General features: G+C 35.0%; 1 protein-coding gene across 4 annotated transcripts in view; it reads right to left on the bottom strand.

Annotated features, from left to right (window-relative positions):
* The window catches only part of DOCK9 (dedicator of cytokinesis 9), a 112,857-nt gene that overhangs the window by 30,382 nt on the left and 61,319 nt on the right, over nucleotides 1-21,156 (bottom strand). For all 4 annotated transcript variants that reach the window (XM_063392350.1, XM_063392348.1, XM_063392349.1 and 1 more), the window contains exons 10-33: nucleotides 20,381-20,455; nucleotides 20,147-20,287; nucleotides 19,583-19,783; nucleotides 19,330-19,452; nucleotides 16,850-16,932; nucleotides 16,277-16,399; nucleotides 14,468-14,547; nucleotides 14,196-14,383; nucleotides 14,007-14,072; nucleotides 13,366-13,458; nucleotides 12,993-13,116; nucleotides 12,464-12,585; nucleotides 11,009-11,095; nucleotides 10,314-10,403; nucleotides 8,912-9,027; nucleotides 8,708-8,777; nucleotides 8,458-8,583; nucleotides 8,276-8,347; nucleotides 5,851-5,997; nucleotides 5,072-5,155; nucleotides 4,349-4,460; nucleotides 1,794-1,972; nucleotides 897-1,013; nucleotides 71-191 (exon numbers count right to left, since the gene is read on the bottom strand). In XM_063392350.1, the coding sequence (XP_063248420.1) occupies nucleotides 71-191; nucleotides 897-1,013; nucleotides 1,794-1,972; nucleotides 4,349-4,460; nucleotides 5,072-5,155; nucleotides 5,851-5,997; nucleotides 8,276-8,347; nucleotides 8,458-8,583; nucleotides 8,708-8,777; nucleotides 8,912-9,027; nucleotides 10,314-10,403; nucleotides 11,009-11,095; nucleotides 12,464-12,585; nucleotides 12,993-13,116; nucleotides 13,366-13,458; nucleotides 14,007-14,072; nucleotides 14,196-14,383; nucleotides 14,468-14,547; nucleotides 16,277-16,399; nucleotides 16,850-16,932; nucleotides 19,330-19,452; nucleotides 19,583-19,783; nucleotides 20,147-20,287; nucleotides 20,381-20,455 (2,740 nt within the window). The remainder of the gene's footprint in view (nucleotides 1-70; nucleotides 192-896; nucleotides 1,014-1,793; nucleotides 1,973-4,348; nucleotides 4,461-5,071; nucleotides 5,156-5,850; nucleotides 5,998-8,275; nucleotides 8,348-8,457; nucleotides 8,584-8,707; nucleotides 8,778-8,911; nucleotides 9,028-10,313; nucleotides 10,404-11,008; nucleotides 11,096-12,463; nucleotides 12,586-12,992; nucleotides 13,117-13,365; nucleotides 13,459-14,006; nucleotides 14,073-14,195; nucleotides 14,384-14,467; nucleotides 14,548-16,276; nucleotides 16,400-16,849; nucleotides 16,933-19,329; nucleotides 19,453-19,582; nucleotides 19,784-20,146; nucleotides 20,288-20,380; nucleotides 20,456-21,156) is intronic.

The following is a 21,156-nucleotide window of genomic DNA, read 5'->3' on the forward strand; positions in this document are numbered from 1 at the left end:
ACTGGTTTGTTTGAAAAAACAAACCAGTTCCTCTTTAATTATTTTATTTTGCTTTTTTTTAAGCGCTTACCAATGCCAGAGATAACACCAAAAAGATCTTTAGGAAGATTGTTATCCAATGTGTTTCCTGATTTTTGTGGTGTTACTAACTGACTTGCAGTCGGCAAAATCTGCGCATCATCCTTGGTGCTCTGTTTGGAAAAGAGAGGAAAATGTGATTGTTTTCCTATATCATGGACTTAGTGAATATGACACATCTTCTAGAGAAATATTTAAGTATTTCTTCTATAATTTTTAATTTCTATTAAATATGCCCAAAAGAATGGAGATGGTCACATATTTCCAAAAGCTTGGGATACCCTAAAATTCATGATACCTCAGGAAACACTGAAGAAATGAGTATTCAACTGAATTTTAAACACTATAAAACAGATACCTCAAAAAGACTCCTATTACTTTTACTTCAAACACCCAAATATTTATCTTATTGGAAGAGTTTGGGAGATTTCTTTTTCTTAATACTAAATGGAACACAACAAGATAAGGACAAAAGTAAAATACATGAATAATTTAATCTTAGATTTAATAATTGTGTGCAACCATATCCATACATACCCTTCACAAATTACATTTTAATTAATTCTCCTGTAGCCCTCTTGTACTATAGCTTTTTCAAAATCAGACTCTTTTAGGGTCAAGTTTTCTCTAATTTCTACAAAATCAACAATCTTTTTGTGGTCCAAATTTGTTTCGGTGTTAGACTGTGTTTAAAAATTGCAGAATTCTGAAGCTTATGAAGCTCCTTCTTTGCCAGGAGTATGCAGTGTTTTATACAAATGTTACCAATAAATTAGGATAAAAACAATTCAGAATACCCAGCAGAAATTGTCACTCACATTGCTGGAAGGGTTAACAGGAAACGGAGACACATCTTTCACGTTGATCCGCTGAACATTTTCTATGAGCAGACCAAAGAGTGGCAAATACATGGTGGCTATTCTTGCTTGATGGCCCTAAATAGAGTTTAACAGTTCATTAAAAAATTACAGTTTTAATTTTTAATCACCAACTAGTTTTAATCCATTCACTCCTAAATCATAAAAAAACAAAAAGCTTCATGAATATTTACCAAGCCAATTCTCACATTCATAAATTCATCAACGACAAAAGCATTGATCATCACTGTATTTCATTCTAATTTACAGAAGATCAGCAGATTTTATTTACTGTCTGAATATAATGCAGACAAACTCCAAAATTCATGTCATTTCAGCTAAGACTAACCAAGTAAAGTAATATTATGTTAACTTGATAAATTAATGATACTTTTCATTACAATTTTTTTGGCTTCTCCACAGCACCACTGATGTTAAAAAGAGTCAGAAAATTAGAAATCACTCGAAATTTACCACCATGACTTGTAGTTTTCTTATAAGCATTTCATAAATAACAGATGATGGAAGGACAGCTGCAATATATTAAGAGCTAATATTTAATGAAATGAAGAGCTTAAAACACACTTGTAAAAATCTGATTACTTTAAGCACAGCAGTAAGAGTACACTATGCTAAAATGCAAACCCACATATAATTATATTAAAAGGTGCTTTGTCATTTCATTTGGTAAAAAGATGGAATTTGCAGATTGATTTTGATACAACTTTCCCCACAGTCTGAGCAGAAATAATCTTGCTGAAAATTAACAAGGGTTTCTTCTATGAAAGAAAAAGCTTTCTGTATGTGTGCACACCTAAACTTTATTATTTTGTACTACTAGCACAGCAACAGACTTACCCTGGTAGCGTATCTATCATCAAAAGAATGCTTTATCATCAAATTCTTGAGCACACTAATGGCAATCTGCCGCACATCTCTGAACTCCTGTAAGGCATTGCCCACCTCCCTTAGAAGCAGTCCAACCAAGAAGTGGTTTTTACAGAATTCATCAGTTAATGAATAGTCCAGCTGAAGGTCTGGAAATAAAATACAAATTTCACGTAAGGAATGGTTTAATTTAATCAATTTATCAATTAACTTAAGGCTGGAGTAAAACTCAGCACAGTAGACACAGCAAAGTCAAACTGCTCCCTCTTCCAAGTACTTTTCACGTAATAAAATAATCCAGTTCATTTATGTATTCAAATTTTGACATCTTCAGAGGAACTTCAGCTTGAAGGGCTCTAATTAACTGAATTTACTAGAATGTATATATGTTTACAATGTCAACTGAGGTGTCCAAGAGTTTCTCATGTTCACTGTCATTGCTCAATACAGTAATCAAAACGCAGATGCTGATCTCAAAGCACTTCTACTTTCCAAAGAACTCTCTCTCAGTAAGGGAATCCCTTAAGTTGGAAAGAAGCATATCTGAGACATCACAGCCATTATACAGACATTTTACAGGCGTTCTTGTACCTCACTTAAGAGCCAGCCACATCACCTGAGATATCTTTTGCTCAAAACAGCAAAACACAGCCAGAAACAGTTCTGATAAAGGTCTTCCTTCCTGGCTGAACTCCTAGTTCCCAGGGAGCATTTTATACTCTTCTTTATTGTGCAATCAGAAACACTGTCTTCTCTGGTTTTGCTATTTTTTTAAGACTCCCTAAGCCAGCAGCTCATAGTCTCTTTTCTATGACAATATTTATGCAGTGTTATTATCCAAGACACTCCCGAAGGCTGAAAAAGCCAAAGACAGAAAGAAATTCTAAGCAGCTGTTCAGCTCGTGATCTCAAATCTTGCTTTATCTTGCTCTACCTTGATGCAAGTATTAGTCAGTGATACTCAACTTTACTAACTAGCAGAGTCTACTGAATAAATATTTCAGAATAAAAAGCCTATCCCATAAAATATGTTAGGCAGGTTTACTTGTTCCTTGTAAAAGCACCTTCCTTGCCTCTGTTTAGTGATTTCTGCTGTAGTTCAGTGCCTGGAAGAAATTATTGTGTCTTCACAGCCACAGAAGCAATAGCTAACATATGACTTGTTTTGGCACAAGACTGGATGTATGAGGAACCCAGCTGGGCTGCACAGGACTTTCATGACTGAGCTCTACACACGACAACAACAACAAAAAAAAACCCACGAAAGTGGAAGAGAGAACAAGCTACAGAAGAGGAATATAGAAATATTCAGGGAGAGTGCCAGGAAAACCAAATCTCAGCTATAGCTGATACTGGTAATGGACATCAACAACAAGAAGAGCTTTTACCACTACATTAGCATGAAACCCCTGACTAAGGAAAACATGGGATATTTGCTAAATGGAGACTGTGATTTAGAGATTTAGTGGCCTTGGGTAAGGCTGAAGTACTCCATAACTTTGTTACTTTATCCTTTGCTGACATGATTCCAGCCTTAACAGTCCAGAGACTATCTTCAAGAAAGACACTTAGTGCCTGTAGATAGGGATCAGGTCAGGGATCTCCTGAGAGACCTTCAGTCATGCAAATCCATGCCACCAGATGAGAAGCTGGGAGAGTTAACTGATACCACTGGAAGATGGCTCACAATCCCCTTTGTTAAGCCATAGTGAAGTCATTTTTCAGCAAGTGAAGGTGAAGAGTGTGATTGGGAATGGCGAAAAATAAATTTACCCAGGGTAAATAATGTTTTAAGATTGGTCTGCTTTAAGAGGAGAATAGCAGATGTCGACAAGGTCATTGTATCCAAGCTGGGACACTTCAGTCTAGGTGAAGAGACACCCAAATGTGAAAAATACCTATGTGGATCACTGGGCCCAAAAGCTGGAGGCTAGTGGTTTATTATCCTACTTGGAGACAGCTGCAAGAGGAGTTTCCCAAGGACTATCCTACTTAATAATACTTCATCAACAGCCTGAAAGGGGAGATGGAGTACACCCTCATGCAGCTGGTGGAAAGGTACAGTCTGTTTGCCCAAAGGGCAGAGCAGCAGAATCTAAATTCTAGAATCAGAAGAATATAGATTCTACAAAAATGGCAATCAAATTCCATAGGGAATAATGCAAAATTCTGCACCTGGGATGGACAAACTTCCTGCAAGGGCACCAGCTGTGGAAGGACTAGCACTTCTAGAGAAAGAAAGGCCTGACATGATCAAAGCAGAAAATTGGGCCACAGACCTACTCAGGTCCCTTTAAACCTGAATGAATGGATGAAAAAAGTTGACTGTGTCTTTCTTTGGAAAGCTTACTCTGCTACCTAAGCACTTCCTTTAACTTTCAACGGAAGGATTGAAACTTTAGACTTTTATTTAACAATTTCAAGCTTTCCACCATCTCACAGACCTGAAGTTAACAGTGCACACATTTAATAGTAAAAAACTGACATACAAGAAATATGTCATACACTACTGTAGAAGAATTTACCTTGGTATCTCTGAACTCTGCCTTTTCCAAATGGCATTGGCAGATTCAAAGGTATATAGTGCTCATGATTACAGACTACACGAAGAAATTCAAATTTGAATTCAAAAAGAGCCTGCAAAAAAGAAACTATAAATTAAACAACTGATGCAGTGATTTAAATAACATACTAAAAACAAATTTCGAACACAAAAGGGTGATTCATTTCAGTCTTGCTCTATATTGGATATAGACCTGTCAAAGTTCCTCAAATCAGCACAAAATAAATCCAAAATAACTCACACTTAACAACTGGTCCAATTTACTATTCGCATTGTCCAAAGTTTACAACCCTATTATGTATTGATGTATGAAAAGTTTGGACACAGAAGAAATTCTTTGGCCATCTGATACATGCTTTACCCACCCCAGTAAGTGTAGCTTAAGATATTCAACACCAATTCTTCCAACTTCAGACTTCTTGCACTCATGCTTAAAATTTCTGTCTAGTGTTGCACCCCCACACCCCACTGCTTCTGTGATTCACACACTCTAGGGTGGCAAAATGGCACCTGAGGATGGGAACCAAAACAGGAAACAGTGGCTTGATGGGAAAATTGCTCTAGGCACAGAGCAGGGACTTCTAATGTAAGCTAGAAAAGGCCTGAAGACTTAATGCAGGACTTTATCCCCACGCATCAAGAAGAGACAACAGTTGAAAATAGCTTGTTTAAAAACAGTGAATACCTTCGGGTCTCCTGGGGCAAAGCAGCTGATGTAGTTATTGATTTGCTTGAAAACAAAGCCTCTGTCCATGAAAGTGAAACACCTCTGGAGAGAAGAAGTAAAACCAAAATAGAATTGATTTACTACTGTCTCTGCTTCCAGTAATTATATTTCTGTATTTAACAAGTTTATTTTCCAAACACATTATTGACATTTCAGTTTGAATATAAAAAAATAAAACAAAGAAACTAAATATGTGTACTTATATGAATACCAAATGTTTCCTTAAGAGCACTGATCTTAAGTCACAAATAAAAAGCAGTTTGAAAAGAACTCTATCTTGACAGAAATGCAAATGTCATGCCACTAGAGGTTTTATCTACCATTTCAGTTCCCATCCTTTTTTCTCCCTTGTAGATATTATTGGCTGAAAAATGAAAGACACTGAAAGTTTTTCCACACAGAATGCATGCAAATAAAGCACTACTGAAAACTTTTGCAGGATTTGATGGCAAACCAGATGGTATTTTTAAAGGAAGAAAAAAAGGAAAATCAAAATACATTTGGAATAAAATATAAATTCATTTCTTAAATCACCAAATTTCTGAATAGATGTCATCTTGATTACAGAAGATAAAAATTATACTTCTATGTATTTTAACATGGGCATGAAAGGATATTTAAAACGGCTTTATACATATTCAGCTTTATATGAGTTTGCTTTAAGATTCTGTAAAATCCGTACAGAAGCAATATTATTGAAAGAATAACCACAGAGTCCAAATCTCTTGTGCACCTACTTTTATAAAGGCAGCCAGGCTATGGTTAGCATTTTTTGAGGCTTCTGGATTGTCTCTGTACTTCTGAGTGATGTGTGGCATTAGCATATTAACAACTGTTTCCACTGCATGATGAAAGGAGGCGGAAAATCTCTGGTTTCTCAACAGCTAGAAATAAATTCAGATGCAATATTAAATATGGTTTATAACACTAGAATATATCAGGAAATTTACGTAAGATAACATATAGATAACCTGACAGGGAGAGAGAAAACAGTTTTCGAACTTTCTCATTTTCTAGATTGAAGGGGGAGAAGGATCATTTGTTTAAAAGAAAATGTTCTAAGGTGCACTAGCATCTATTACTGAAATTCAAGCAAGGCAGTCTTTAATGACATAAACCACACGTATAAAAGCTTCTAAGCATAATGTACTAATATTTTTATACATGGCAATAAACAACACAAGCTTAAGAAGGAATTTTTTAATTTTACCCATCATCCTCTCCAAAGCAGACACCAGCTGGTTCACATACACTAAATACATTATCAGACAGACTTTGTCTTGAAAAAAACCCCATTTTCTGCTGTTCTGCAACTATCTTGGTAATAACAGCTTCCACCATTGAGGAAATTGTCATCCATGCTTCTTTCTTTCTCTTACTTCCTCAAAACTTCAAAATATCAGCTCTTCAGCCATCAGAATCCTACTCTGTATTTTCAAGTTTCTACAATCAGAACTCCTTTCTCTTACTTTTTGGTAGGTTGCCAATCAGCTTAAAAGATTTCCTCTCCATTCATAATTTCTTTCCTTCCACTCACCACCAGTATTATCCTCATCAACGAATTTATACACTCTGACAAATATTGGTCAGTAAGTGCTCTTCAGCTTTTTGGCACTGCAGAGTCTCTTTTATTTCTCTACATCTTACAACCTTTACTAAAGATTCTGTCTTTTGTGTGAAGAGCTTTAATGAGGTGGTGTGAGGCTGATGACATTGACAAAAATTGTTTCAATTGTACGGTCATTATGTCTTCTCTTTTTGAAAACTGAAATCAAAGCATACACGTGGTCTAAGTACTTTTATTTAAATAGTTTTTTTAACGACATTAAATCCAACATTCCTAGACAGAACAAGTAATTGTCAGTGGACCACATAAATCAACGATTACATAATTTGCTTCCTTTGTGTTTGAATTGTGGTCCAAAACCTCCAGCTGTAATTTTAAAAAAATAAAAAATAGACATTAAGGTTGAAAAATATGCCTTTATAAATACAAACAGTACTCATGCATGAAATAACAAATAAGAATTAAAGTTTGTGTTGGTGAGTATGCCCTACAATGTCCTACAATGCCCTTGTAGCTCAGTTTTTGTTGGACAATAATTAAACATATTTCTTGCTATAGAAATAATTTTGCTGTACATAGAAATGCATCTTTTTGTCAGATATCATAAGCAGGAAATATCTGAGTGGATGTTGCAGTTATTACATTATCTAGCAAGGCAGAAAAAATCTCGCTACATAATTTATATTTAAGGGGCTTGTAAATCAAGAAGCAATGTTCAGGGGTGAGAATACTTGCAAATTTTAGTAAGTTCTGCTCCTCTTCCTCTCTCTTTCACATTACAGAGAAGGTGACAATAAGGTTAGTTGAACTGGGATTCAAACTCTACTGATCATACCACAGAGTATTAAGTGTAGAACTGTAAAGCTTTTTTTCCTGATCATTATACAATTATTTTTTCCCTCATGTACTTCAGACTTCCAGTTATGTTCTAAATACACAGATAAAATAATGATAACAATATCACAAAAACCTGTTATGTTACTCAGGTGAAACTATGTTGCATACTTGAAACTTTCAAGACTTGTTTCAATCCAAATATAAATAAACTAAAAAGTTGTCACCAATACAAAAAACACTTACAGGCTAAGCTTGTAAGAAAAAAGCATCTCTAAAGTTTTAGCATTCTCCTTCCACTGTAGGAAATAACACAAAATTAAATATTGATACTTCCTACTACATAGAGAAGACTTTAAATTTCTCACTGTTTTAAATGACTCACTGTTCTCAGGGTATTTTAATATCACAGCTACAGTACTGCTGAGGAAAAAGCCAACAATTTTTGGATAGTGCTTACAGCAAAGTCCACAGTGTTATCTACTACACTCAACTTCTTTGTACCACAAGAACTACAAATTCCTAGTAGAGAGTCTGATGATTTGCACAGACTGCTATACTACATGGATTTTAAGAGTTTACCTTCTTTTATATTAATGTTGAATCCAGCCCTCTAGTTTTTTCTATCTAATATTTCAACTGGTTTCTCCTGCTGCCTCTTTCTCTCCCTTTCTTTCTAATATGCAATAAGAAACGTGACTGGAGAAAGAAGAGACCATATAGATCTTCCTGTGAATATTGTTTTATAAAAGTTGACATACCTTCACTTTAGAGTTTTCTATCAAATGTTGAGCCATTGACTTTATCAGAACTTCAAAGAAAAACCATGAATACTGTAGAGAAAAGAAAACAACATTCAACAACTCTTTCAATACACTTAGTTCCTGTCCTTCAGTTATGACTAGATAAGAACATAGAATATAAAGTACAGTTCAACACATACCTTTAGCAGCTTGTTACTCGTAAGAAAGTCAGCAGATGGCTTTAAAATTGTTGTCATTGACTTTGTCAACTCTTCATGTACTGTCTTATATTCAGAAGCAACATAGGGTTCTGCTTTATATGCATACTTGGGGAGGAAAAACAGAATTAAATATGACATTATGGCATAATACTAAATAGATGCAACTGAACTTAAATATATTTCTTCTCAGGGAAATAAAAAAGGAAATATTCAATTTACTTTTACTTACCTTCACATAAGATCTTAAGTAGCTATCCAAGCCTTCTTCATGACACTGAGCAACAATATGGATAATAACCCTAAACAGAAGTCAGAAAACAAGTAAACCTATACAGAAAGCTGTGATTGCAACAGCAAAAATGATACTCAGTTACAGATTTATGTGATAACCCAGTCATCATGTAGACTCTATGAACCACTTAAAATTCTTTACCTTGTCACATTGACTGCAACTTCCTCTTGAGTTGCTCTGGTGAGAACTCTGAACAACTGGTTTAGAACAGTAGGCAGGAAAGCTATCATCACATGGCCTTCCATAGCATGAAGGCTCTAAAAGAGAGTAGCAATACTGTCACTCATGTGAATCAACAGCATTTAAATCAAAAATTCTGAAACCATGAAATTTATTGCAAGTCTTTTTCCAAAAATACAAGCTGCTTGCATCACTTGGTGTTTATTACCAAAAATATGGCATAGAAAGCAATTGAGGATATTTTCCAATATAAATATTTAGTAAATGTTATCTACAGTAAATTAAGGATACAAGTCAGGTGTTATTAACAGTATTTTAGAAGTATTTATTTGTACTTTTCCATTGAAATGCACTCTAGGGAATGATTCAGTGAAAAGTCTGTCCATGTGCTCAACAGTAACTGAGACTGACACAGGCATATTTTGGTATTTTTGGTATTTCATCTACCAATGCAGACATTTAGCAAACAGAAGTTCCACAAAAACATGCAGACTTCTTACCTGTGCTAAGTGCAATATTAATTATACTAGTTACTACTAAAAAATAAACTAGCAACTATGTTAAAATCCAGGATGAACTAAAATCCCTAACAACTTAATGGAAACTGGAGACAGTGAATTATGAATGTCAATTTCTTCCTGATATGCCTTTGCATTCCATCCCTTGCAAAAGATCCTACGGACATAACCACCCTAACAGAAAAGGCAGTGTATGAGACTCATCCTACAAAGTATTATGCCACCAAATTCCCTGGAATTAAAGGGAATTTGACAAAAAGAATGTATTTGATGAACATGCATGCAGACAATAAATGTCAAACATTTCCATTTCATGTTAGGAGTTAAGCAGCTGTCTTGTCTCTGACTGTTTGCCTGCACATCCATGCTATTCAGGAGACAAAATGGTCTTTCTTCCTATGTGATCTGTGTCAGAGAAAACTGAAGTGGAAACCATGCACTCTATTGATCTAATCCTGAAAGAGAACTGAAGAAATGACAATGATGACCTTCTATGCAAAATTTAACAAAAATCAAGGGTTGTGATTCCTCACAATTTCCATACACGGCTCCATTAGATTATTTTGACAAACTAAGCCATTAGTGTTTTGAAATTACCACTCATAAGGCTGACCAATACTGTCTCATTAGTTCTTTGTGGTTTCCTCTACCATTGTAATTGTAAATTTATTTAAGGCAGAAAGTATCTTTGTGGGTTTTTTCCACAGCACATTCCATTAATACGAGTCATAGTCACAGTACTAATTCTCACACTGAAAAATGAGACCCATAAAATGTCTGAGGCTCCAAGGTTTTGCAAAAGCATAAATGAATTATATAATCTGTTATTCACTGCCATTTTATACCTTAAGATATTTTACAAGATCAGTTCCTAGTGCACGAGCTCCAGACTCTGTTTTCTGACAGTACTGAAAAAAATTATGCAAGTGCTGGTCCTGTCAAAGACAAAAAGAACAACAAATTACACAATATCTAACATACTATCTATAATCCATTAAAAATATTTACATGTATAAATACACATATCTTTGTCCATAGATTCAATTTTCAAATATAATAGTAGAACTGCACTATTCTGAAGACTTATTAAATTTCATTTTTCAAAATGAAATTTCGAGTGTTTTTTGAATACCCATTATGCAAAATGCTACCTATGTTTGCTTCTCACTGACATGCAGAAAATAGCATACTTAAATATCCCAAACAACCATAATATGTTGTCTACGAAAAGGTCTAACAGGACTCATTGCTTTGCAGACAGGTCAGTAAACAGCTTTTAGTTTTTAAACTATGATCTCTCATCCAACTGGAAAATTCAGACTGGAATGGATGACAAGAAAAAAGGCCTGTATTCTGAATAGCTTCCACTTAAGATCTTTGTTTTTCACATCTGATGTAAAAGAGACCATGAGAAAAGCCGAAGAGACAAAAAAGAGATGAGCATACTGAGCTTAAGAATCTTCCCATGTACTGTATATGCATACTATAAACATACATAATGTCTTAAAAGTCCTCTAGTTATATTTGTTTTATAACTCACCTGTGTATACACAGTTGACACCAGATGAGTGGATATTTTTAACAGTTGTTTGCCTCCATCTACCCATTTAATTTCAGGACCAGAATGCTGGACACACACACAAGGGGGAAAAGTAAAATAATGTAGCAGTATATTAAAGTAAAACAGTTAACAGTACCATTAACAACACTTCTTTCAAAAAGAAAAAAACAGGTTGAAGAAATGCAGTGTGCAATGAATAAAGTCATAAAAAAAGCAAAACTATGCAGGCAATATTTCCAGAAGCACTTATGAAGCTTAAAATTTATTTACAAGTCCCACAGTATTTTCCTCGATGGCTAACAAAATCGATTCTCTGCGAGTCAGATTTCATGTTTCCCCTACAACTCTGCCAAGAAACTTCTGACTAGAGAGAAATATTTACTGGTTTTCTCAGAAAAACAACTCAAGTATTTCCACAGATACTCACAAGGTTTAAAACTTAACATGTCACTGATAGGTAGCAGCCAGTCCTTCCTTCTCATCCCATTTCAAAAGAACTGAGAATGAGAATGCTGACCCTGACAGCCAGTTAGTGAAAGATTTTATTGCTAAACCTACACCTAGTCATATTGGTCCTGACCTTCTACCCATGGGCATGAGCAGAGACGAACAGCAGAGGCATAAAGAATACACCTACAACGTGAGAAGATGAAAGATGTGAAGGAGATGATGGTTGGAAAGCTTACAGCAAAGTTTAAAAAAGACCAGGTGGTAGAACAGGAGGAGAGCAGCACCTCTTGCTGTTGATTTTAGGTCTCCTCCTCCAAAATTAGTCAATTTTGTCTCTGCATTTTAATGTCTTTGTCAAATTCCCTATCACATTTTTGTTTTGTATCCTCCTTGGTATGATTTTTATTGCTACAATTATGCAAGCTTTCTGCTTTGAAAAATACAACCATAAATTTTACTTGTGAAGTATAGAGATCACAAAAATCAAGATGTGAGAATAAGACTTGTTCAGGAATAAAGGACTTACTGAAAGGAGACAGCATGAAATGCTAAAAAAAATTTAGTAAAGGACTTCAGATTATTTGCATACCTTCATAAACTCAAAATAATTTTAAATGTTTAAAAATTACTGTAACTTCTAGTTAATTATTAACATAAAAAAAAAAACGTAAGTGTTTCTTACTTGTATCAGCTAAATAACAACAGAAGAAAGTATGTAACAACTTAACTTTCTGACTTTTACAAGAATTTGACTCAACCTGCCCTAACACTTTTTTTTTGTCTCCCATGTCTCTTTGGGTTTGTTTGTTTCCTTTAAGTCAGACATCTGACTTTTGCTAAGCATTCCATTTCAACTATAAAAGAAAATAAATTCTACTAAAAAATTACTTAGATCTTATCAGCAGACTGGGGAATTACAATGAAACCTTCTCTCCACAATGTTTGGGTTCTTTTTTAAGATTAGAGCCATTCTCTACAACATACCTTTCCAACACCCACTTCTTGATAACTAAGATAGCCCGATGGAAGATTTGCTGACACTGGGATTTGTTGCTCATTGGTGACCACTCTTCCATCTTTTATCAAAGGAAGCCAAGAATACCCAACTACAGAAAATGAAAGGCAAGTAATTTTAAATATTATGAAACTTCATATACACCCTTACAACAAAAGTCTTACCAAATAATTCTGATGTGTAATTCATAAACCAGAAAATGTTACTGTAAAGGCCAAATGATTTGAAATCAAACAACTACAAAGCATTGAAGCACAAAGTAACTGTCACTGATTTTGAAAAACACTGGACATTTGATTAACACTCTAACCCAAAATCTGAAACATTTAAATTAGAAAATTCTAATTTAAATTAGAAGAAATATTTTATTAAATCTTTCAGTCAGCACTATGTAATTAGAAAGCATTACATGGATCACAAAAATTATGGGTTAGCAGATAAGCATACTTCAAAAAATTTCCCTAGTAATTACTGAAAGTAAAGTATTAGTGTACAAACCTTGTGTTTCAACAACATCTTTCTTCTTTGTACTCCCTTTGCTTGAATTATCACAGCTGACATGGTAGAAGGTGAACAACAAATGGTGCTTTTCATGTAACTGAGTGGGCAATTCTATTTTAATCTGAAAGGCAAAGAAATCTCTGTAGAAGTTTTCAGCTGATATGTGTTACTGGTTCTACATTTAAAAAGCAACTCTGGATTGTATGCTATTTGAAGCTAGACCACAAATCAAACACACAAAACTTTAAAAAAGTCCTTAGAAAGAGGACCAGATTTAACTGAGAACTTTGCAATCCTCTAATATTTTCTTGTATTTTGAAATTTACATAGTACCAGACATGGTAAAATTTTGCTCAGAAAGGCAGCTTACCTCATCATAAAACTCTGGATTTTGATGGTGATGCAGAACAGCAGCAAATGCACTTCTAGTAAATACTGGTCCACCAGGCCTACCGTAGATACACTAAGAATAGAGAAAACGAAAAAACAACAAAAAGACCCTGTGATTCTTTTTTGCTCTCAGCTTAGAATGTTTCACCCAGAATTTGAAATATTTTAACTTGAGTTTGACTTGGTTTCTTTACATGATGTTTAGTCTGCCTGCTGTGCAGTAGAGCTGACACTGTGATTTCACTTGAGGATGTCTCTATTTTTCTACTTCTGTTCTTCCAGGCACCTTTTATACACTGTGATAGCTCAGAAAATGGAGCTTGGCTCTGCAGTTGATAAAAATCTTTAATGTTTTAACTTACTGAGGAGCAGGTATAAGCTACCCTTGTTTGCAACAAGTTTATTCCTGGAATTCCAGTAAAAAATATTCAAGACACGAAATGCTCTGTGGACTCTTCAGAAATCTCTTTTACCAGAAACAAGCAAGCTATTCAGAAGTTACTCGCAAGCCACCATCCCAAACTAGATCAATTAACCCAGTACTACTGTTACTTAGCTAACTGCTCACTATTTACTTCTATCAGAAGTAAAACGAAAAGACATAAAAATGAGAAGACTGACCTTCAAAGGCAAAGAATCCTCCTCATCAGAATCCTTGAACTCAACGCACACTGCAATATTTCTAGCCTAAAGCAGTAGTTAAAAACATAAACCCAAGCAATTAATCATAAGGATCATCACAGAAATTAATATGTAAACAATCTTAACTAAATCTGAGAAACAGTGGTGGTACAGGTTTCTTCTACTCACCTTTGCAAAAGTCTTTTGACTGTCATATTTTAAGTGCTTTGGATAAACATAAAGATGATTGTTGTAGATGGTAAAAGGCTGAGTGCATTTTGGTATACAGGGAACAAACTCCTCTATTTCAAATGCTGTGAGTGTCTTGGTACTGTTTTCAAACTGTTTCATGGGAATGTATGATGAGTTAACATAATCTGAAAATACATTGAAAAAAACAAATAAAGAACTGAAGAGGAAAAAGCCTGAATGTCCATTTAACAGTGTTTGTTAACACTTACTTGGAAAATCTGGTGACACATTGTCAATTGTAACATCCAGATTTCCTAAAATAACAGGAAGTTTGGCCATCTTTTCAGGTCTGTAGGAAGGAAAAAAAAATAACCACCTCAAAGTCAGGCTAAATGAAAATCAGATGCCAGAAAAAAGATAATAGGAAACAGAGGCAAAAGTAATATCCTGAAATAGGAGTATGAGAGGAAAGGTGGTTTGAAGCTCCGTGACTGACCTGGTCTTGCTTTTTGCCTAGATACACACTTTTCTTTTCCTTTAAATTCTCAGGAAAAAAGAAAAAAAAAAAGACTTGACAAACAGTATGTCAAAGGCCACAGAAAAGCGTGACTTTCTCTTTATTTAAATCAAAATTAAACACTTTGTCAAAGGCAAGTTTTGCCACGTAGTAACTCACTATCATTTGCATCAAAGAGGGAATCTGTAAGTTTTAAATCTCAGTGGCCAGTGATAAGCTTTCATGGTAGTAGGATAAACGTGGGGAAATCAGCAAGTTTCTATCTCCTCCCTTTTCTAGACCAGCAATTCACCCTGCAAAAGCCACCAACTATAGATGTTATCATGTAGTTATTTCAGAAACATACAAGTATTTTCCATGCCAAAACCATGCAGAACCCTTTATTAGTAAAGACAGTCAGCTGCATGATTTCTTAAAATTATTGCACAGCAAGTGGATGCAAAGTTTTCCCAAAAAGGAATCCCATGCTGTGAGGCAAACTTCTGATTGGAGTTTGGATTCTAATTCCAATAGATATGCCTTAGACATCAGAACCCCTTTCTTACTGTAATTCCTATGAAACACTCTACATGCTTCCACAAACAGGATGCTGAAATAACCAAAAGCATTTTCTTAACTCACAAAGCAGTGTGGCAGGCTAATTTACTGTTAGTTTTAATTCCAGTAACAGCATTTATGGCAAGGAGTATACAGAGCAATTTCACTGCTGTATCAAGTTCAATGAAACCTTCAGCCACTTACTAAAAGTGAGCTAAAATATCTATTACAAACCTCACCTCCTTATCAGATTTGCTAAGTAAGAAGAAAGAAACTATAGACCATCATGCCTTTTCTGCTTAGTGATTGTCCAAGTTAATGGCACTCCTGCTAACTGTGCTGTACCAGAAGTGGAAACTTCTTTGTAAAGAAGCAGAGATTGCTCTATTTTTTACATCCTATTCAATAAGGGCATTAATGACTTCATGACCATGGGCATCTGTCAGTAATATACTTGTAAGCCGTGCACACAAACTGATGAAGTCTTTAAGAATACTTTGTAAAAAAAAGATAATCAATGTTCTGTTATTTAGGTATCCTGAGACACACACATTCCCAAGGAAGGTGGACTGGAGACTCGCTTGAATCCCTTTCCCTGAGAGCGAGCATCCCCTGTCCAAGGTCAGGGAACAGATGATTTATGCTCATACTTGTTTTCCTTTGAGGAACAGAAGAGCATATTGTGCAAACATAACTCCTAGCACAGAGAAACTTCAGGATATGATGCTGACTGCCTCTTACATGTGGGATTATACTTCAGTCCTGCCTGTAGTCCCCAAACCCTGTAGAGGAAAGACCTGTAGCTTATTTGAAGGCCTTAATTATATTTATACAGGTTCCATATTTGATGTAAAAGACATGTATATATACACATAATATGTAATATATATACATAACATCTAATATCAAAATATTAAATGTTCTTGTTCAAGACCATAACAAAATGTGGTGTGGCCTAGGGTTATGAGTGAGGGGTTTTAGGTTGGTTTGCTTCTGTTTCTTCAAGTGGGAAAATCAGACTTACTTCCTGAAATCTGCTAACAATTTCAACATGTCTTCATTTGAGAGTTTATTACTGTCTTGTCTGAAGAGAGCAGAAAACCTTGCATTTTTGTCCAGGGTTCCTGAGGCATCTTTAAACAGTGTCCTGAAAGTAAAAATCTTGCTTTCAGCTGAGTTTGTGAAAGTGTTGAAATTCATTTCAGGAAAGTTTTTTATTAAAAATCAGAATATACTGCACCATCTTTCATTAACAGTCATTAAGCATTTAATATTCCTGTCATTCTAGGTGAGTTTAACATATAAATAGCTCAGTCTAACAAATAAGTGCAAACTACTTCATCTTTAATAATATAAAAATATTGACAACAGAAAACAGCTGGCAGTATCAACAGTTTGGATAATAATGTAATGAATGTTTATAACTTTCTTCCTGTTACAGAGCTGAAGTGCAAGTTTGTTGGAAATCTTCAGTTAACTGAAAGCAAAAAAAGAAATAATTTAAATAGCCCATTAAGTTTTACAAGAAGGGAGATGCAAAAAACCATGTTAGAGAAAAGTTAGGAAAAAAATACAGATTGACAAGATTTGTCCTCACCTAGCTGCCCAGGCAAAAGGCATTCTATATTGACCTAATCTCTGGCATGCCTGCTTAGCATTCTTCAAAACTTTCTGTGCAACCTACAAGGGACATAAAGAGCCATATTTGAAAAGCTACATTTTTCTGAACCATTAGTACACAAGAAAAAAACCCACATATTTACACTGATATGAAGTAGAAAATCTTCTTTAGAAGATTGTAGATTAATGTAAGTATATGAGGGGAAAGACAATTGATAATGCCTCTTAACTATTCATTTCAGGTTAAGCACAGCCTGCTGATTTCAGAGCATTTTGTGGGTGAAAACAGACCCATCTACATTTCTGATAAGAAATACTTAATCAAGCATGAGAAATATTGTATACAGAATATAGATGGAAAGCTAGAACAAAACGAAACTATTTTTTAAAACAAAATTCCAACTCCAAAAAAACCCCCAACATTTCTCCTCTCACTTGCTCCCCCACCTATATCCATCGTTCACACTACGTACCAGAACACATTCCTGCAGAATAAGTATTGCAATACTCTGCAAGACTTGTGTACAAATACACACACACTATGGGAAGAGTTGTATGAGGATCACATGGACAACCCTATGCACGGACATTGCAACATTGATCTCTTTAATAGTTTAAATTCTTGATTTTGTCAACTTTTAAATGAACAAAATCTTCATTATACAGAACCAACACATACAACCATCAGAGCTAGAAACCCATTGGTTTGAGATGTTCAATGCTGAGTTGAACCACATGGCCTTCTCTTCTCCAGAAATCAGCTTTTGCCATATGTCCACACAGAGCAGAACTCTTTGCCAGAGGCAAAACCAGCTACAGAGTAAAACTTCCTGAATATTATCCCTGATCTGTGCTGTTGCTATTATAACAGCTCATTCTATTAGTGGGTTTGAGAGAACTCTCCACTAACCTTTCCTGTAAAAAGGGAGAAACAGCACTCAGAAGCACAAAACTCTGGTAAGCAATGATCATTAAATCACTGTACTTAAAAGTACACTGTACTTTTAAGGGGAGAAAAAGTTTTTGGGTTTTTTTTTTTTTTGGCTATAGAATTTGCTGTTTCCATGTTCCCTTTTTCTTGTCCAGAGTAGTAATTTTGCAGGGAACTGGAACTCGCTGCCTTCACTAGACCCACATGGAGGCCAGGCCTATAGAGCTGGTACTGTTCTATTTTGTGTTCAGATTAATACAGTGTAGTCCCTGAGAACAACAACAGAAGAAAAAATTGAATTAAGCATTCATTTGTATAAAATTTTAAGTGATTGAATGCCAGAAAGCATAAGCTAATAAAACCATGAGCATTCCTATTGTGTTCTCCCATTGTACAGGGCAACTACAAGTCCAGAACTCAGCATCAAATGTGGGAACACCTGGGCTTGCTTAACCTCCCCACATGGCTCTGGCCTAAGGACACCAAAATCACCTGCACTCAGTTCAGGTTTATTTTAACTCAGTAACAGTCAACATCAAAACCAGACTCCTAAAATACAAAGCTGCTTGTTTTCCAACAATAGCTGAGGAAAAAAACCCTCAAAACCTCACACATTCCTGGAAAAACAAATCAGTAGGCTGACCTATATTAAGACCAAGTGCAAAATACATGCTTTTTTTACAGTAGCTTAGCCAGCATCAAATTTGTAGGAAAGAACACTGTTGCCCTGCAGAGACTGAAAGTTAACTGTTTCTTCTTAGCTGAAAACAGGCAGAACATCAACTGTAGCTGACACTGCTTACAAAAACATTTTTCTCTTGTATGCTGGTCTGGATATTTAAGCATAACTGTAAACAAAAAAAGTGGAACCTCTGCTTCTTCACAGACAAACAAGAAGTAGCAACTAACAAAACTTTGTGTAGATATGTTTCAGAGAACATGAGAATGTTACGCCATCCTATATTCCTGGAAACTTAAGTTGTTCCAGTGGATTATCTCCAGAAATTATTTGAGCTTCTATCAGATCTGCAAAGCATTTTATACATAAAACCAAAAGCTTAATGATCTCAGTGGTTCTGGAGGAAAAAACCAGCAAGAGTACAGATAAAGTTACAATAAACTATTGTCACCAAAAAGTGAGACAAACAAAATATCAACAATGTTACACTAAGTAAGATGCATTAGAAAGACATACAGTCATGATCTATATTTAATATTTCCCTGTTCAACAATTTTCAACTCAACTTTCACACATAAAGTCCCATATTCTTTTGTCAAAACAGTTTACACTAAAGACATTCTAAAAATTACATTGTCACAATTATAAAAAATTAAATGTTTCCAATAAAATGTTCCTTCTATTTATAATGTACTAGTTCCTAGAAATAACTACAGCTTACTAAATTAAATTATCCAATTACATGAATTTACTATAAAACAACTAAGATTTTGATTTATAGTTATTAATTAAAATCAATCTGGTTTGCATCAGCATTTTTTTCACACCACAGAAGAAAATAACATACCTTTGACGAATCTGAACTTTTCATATATGGTTCAGCACAATGTGTAATACTTCCCTGTAATACCTTTTCTATTCTAGCCACAAGGAAAATGTCTGTATGAGGACATGTGACTGAAAATATTCCCTAGAAATAAAACAAGAGATAAATATAGAAGGGAAATGCACATTTTACATCACGTAATAGAAAGCCAATGAAATGATGTAGGAAACTTGTATCCAAAATCCTACCAGTTCTTCAGGTTCCTAGTTCTTACCTGCTTTGGATATTGCAAGACAGTTTCATGAATGTCCTGAATTCTGTGTAAGCTCTCACCACTGCCATTCATCATTTGTTGAGATGCACTGGACAGCATGTGTCTTACTGAGGCGTGGTTCAAATCAACATGGAAATCTGCTGAAATCTTCCTGTTGTTTTTAATATCAAATAGTGACAATGTGACAAAGAAAGGTTCTACCTAGCCATTAAAAAAAAAAAAAATCAAGTGTCAGTGCTGGCATCTAGATCACTGTAAAAATGTGTATGAAAAAAAGGTAAGTGACATTTTCATGAACACATATGGCCACCACCCTAGATATTACTGACAACATGCAAAAGATAGTAGAAGAAAAATTTCTCTCTCCCCCCACCCCCCAAAAATATTAGCAGTAAAGTTACTTTTTTTAGGATTTAGGCCTTCATTTTGATTTAAAGAGTAAAAATCCCCATAATATAAATTTCTCAATCACAGTAAGGAATCTCTGCCATTAAGGATAGTGCCAACCAAACACTAAGACAATAATTTCTGAATTAAGAGAAAGTAATTAGATTAATTATTTACATTTGTTGTTGGTCCTTCTTCATTTTCTGCAACACAGCTTTGCAAATTAAAAGATAAATCATTACACCTTACAAGAATTTTTTTTCCAAATTTCTCTTCAAATGGCTTCACTTCTGGTTCAATACTAGAAAAGTCAAGTTTCTTTAAAAAGAGAAAAGAAAAATCAAGGTAAGTTTGCTTTCATCTCGAAAGGATCACCATAAAATACCCCTGCTTCCTTTTAAGAAGTCTAACCTGTGCATCTGGATCCAAGGCAAAAAGTTTAACTCTGCTTTCAGTTTTCAGCTTGATTTCTGCTTCTCTGGTACTCTGTTCAAAATAAGAAAAAAAGTCTTGATATCACACTATTAACGTGGGCTTTAATTTCATGCCTTTTTGTGTGATGTTCAAAGCTCCAAATATTTTTGATCATGCATTCATTTCTCCCTTACTGAGCTTTGTACCTCCTTAGTTTACATTGATCAAACATGACTAAGCACAAAGCGAGAGCTTCTCCTCCTAATGATTTTTTCCAGCCCTAGAAGTATAAAACCTTACATCAGCAATATATAACTTTCCAAGCTCATGGGAAACACACTTCAGTATAATTTATATATCAGCCTCCTTAAACAATAACTTTCATAATCCTATTTTATTTAAATAAAAATACATTGTATGACTGCAGGTTAAAGCTCAGAGCTATCCTGAGACCGTAAGATTGTTCAGGAAACAACAGATCACCTAAATTAAGAAACACCATCATAGTTCACTTTCTTTTTCCTTTGTCTTGGTTGCTTTTTTTTGGTTTGTTTTTTTAAATTTTCTTGAGCTCTCCTGCCAAAGACGTGGTTTTCCTGTGGGTAGCTGGAGAACACCCAAAGATAAACCCCTCACATGTAAAAGTTACTTGGCAGAGTTCACTGTGCACTTCCTGGGATTTGTGGATACCTATCTATTGACAGTAAAACAAAAGTGAAGTGGAACAAAATAGAATGTGAAAACTGATGGTATACATAGGTTACCTTTGTCTG

This window comes from Prinia subflava, chromosome 3 (assembly GCF_021018805.1).
Source record: "Prinia subflava isolate CZ2003 ecotype Zambia chromosome 3, Cam_Psub_1.2, whole genome shotgun sequence".
Taxonomy (NCBI): Eukaryota; Metazoa; Chordata; class Aves; order Passeriformes; family Cisticolidae; genus Prinia; species Prinia subflava.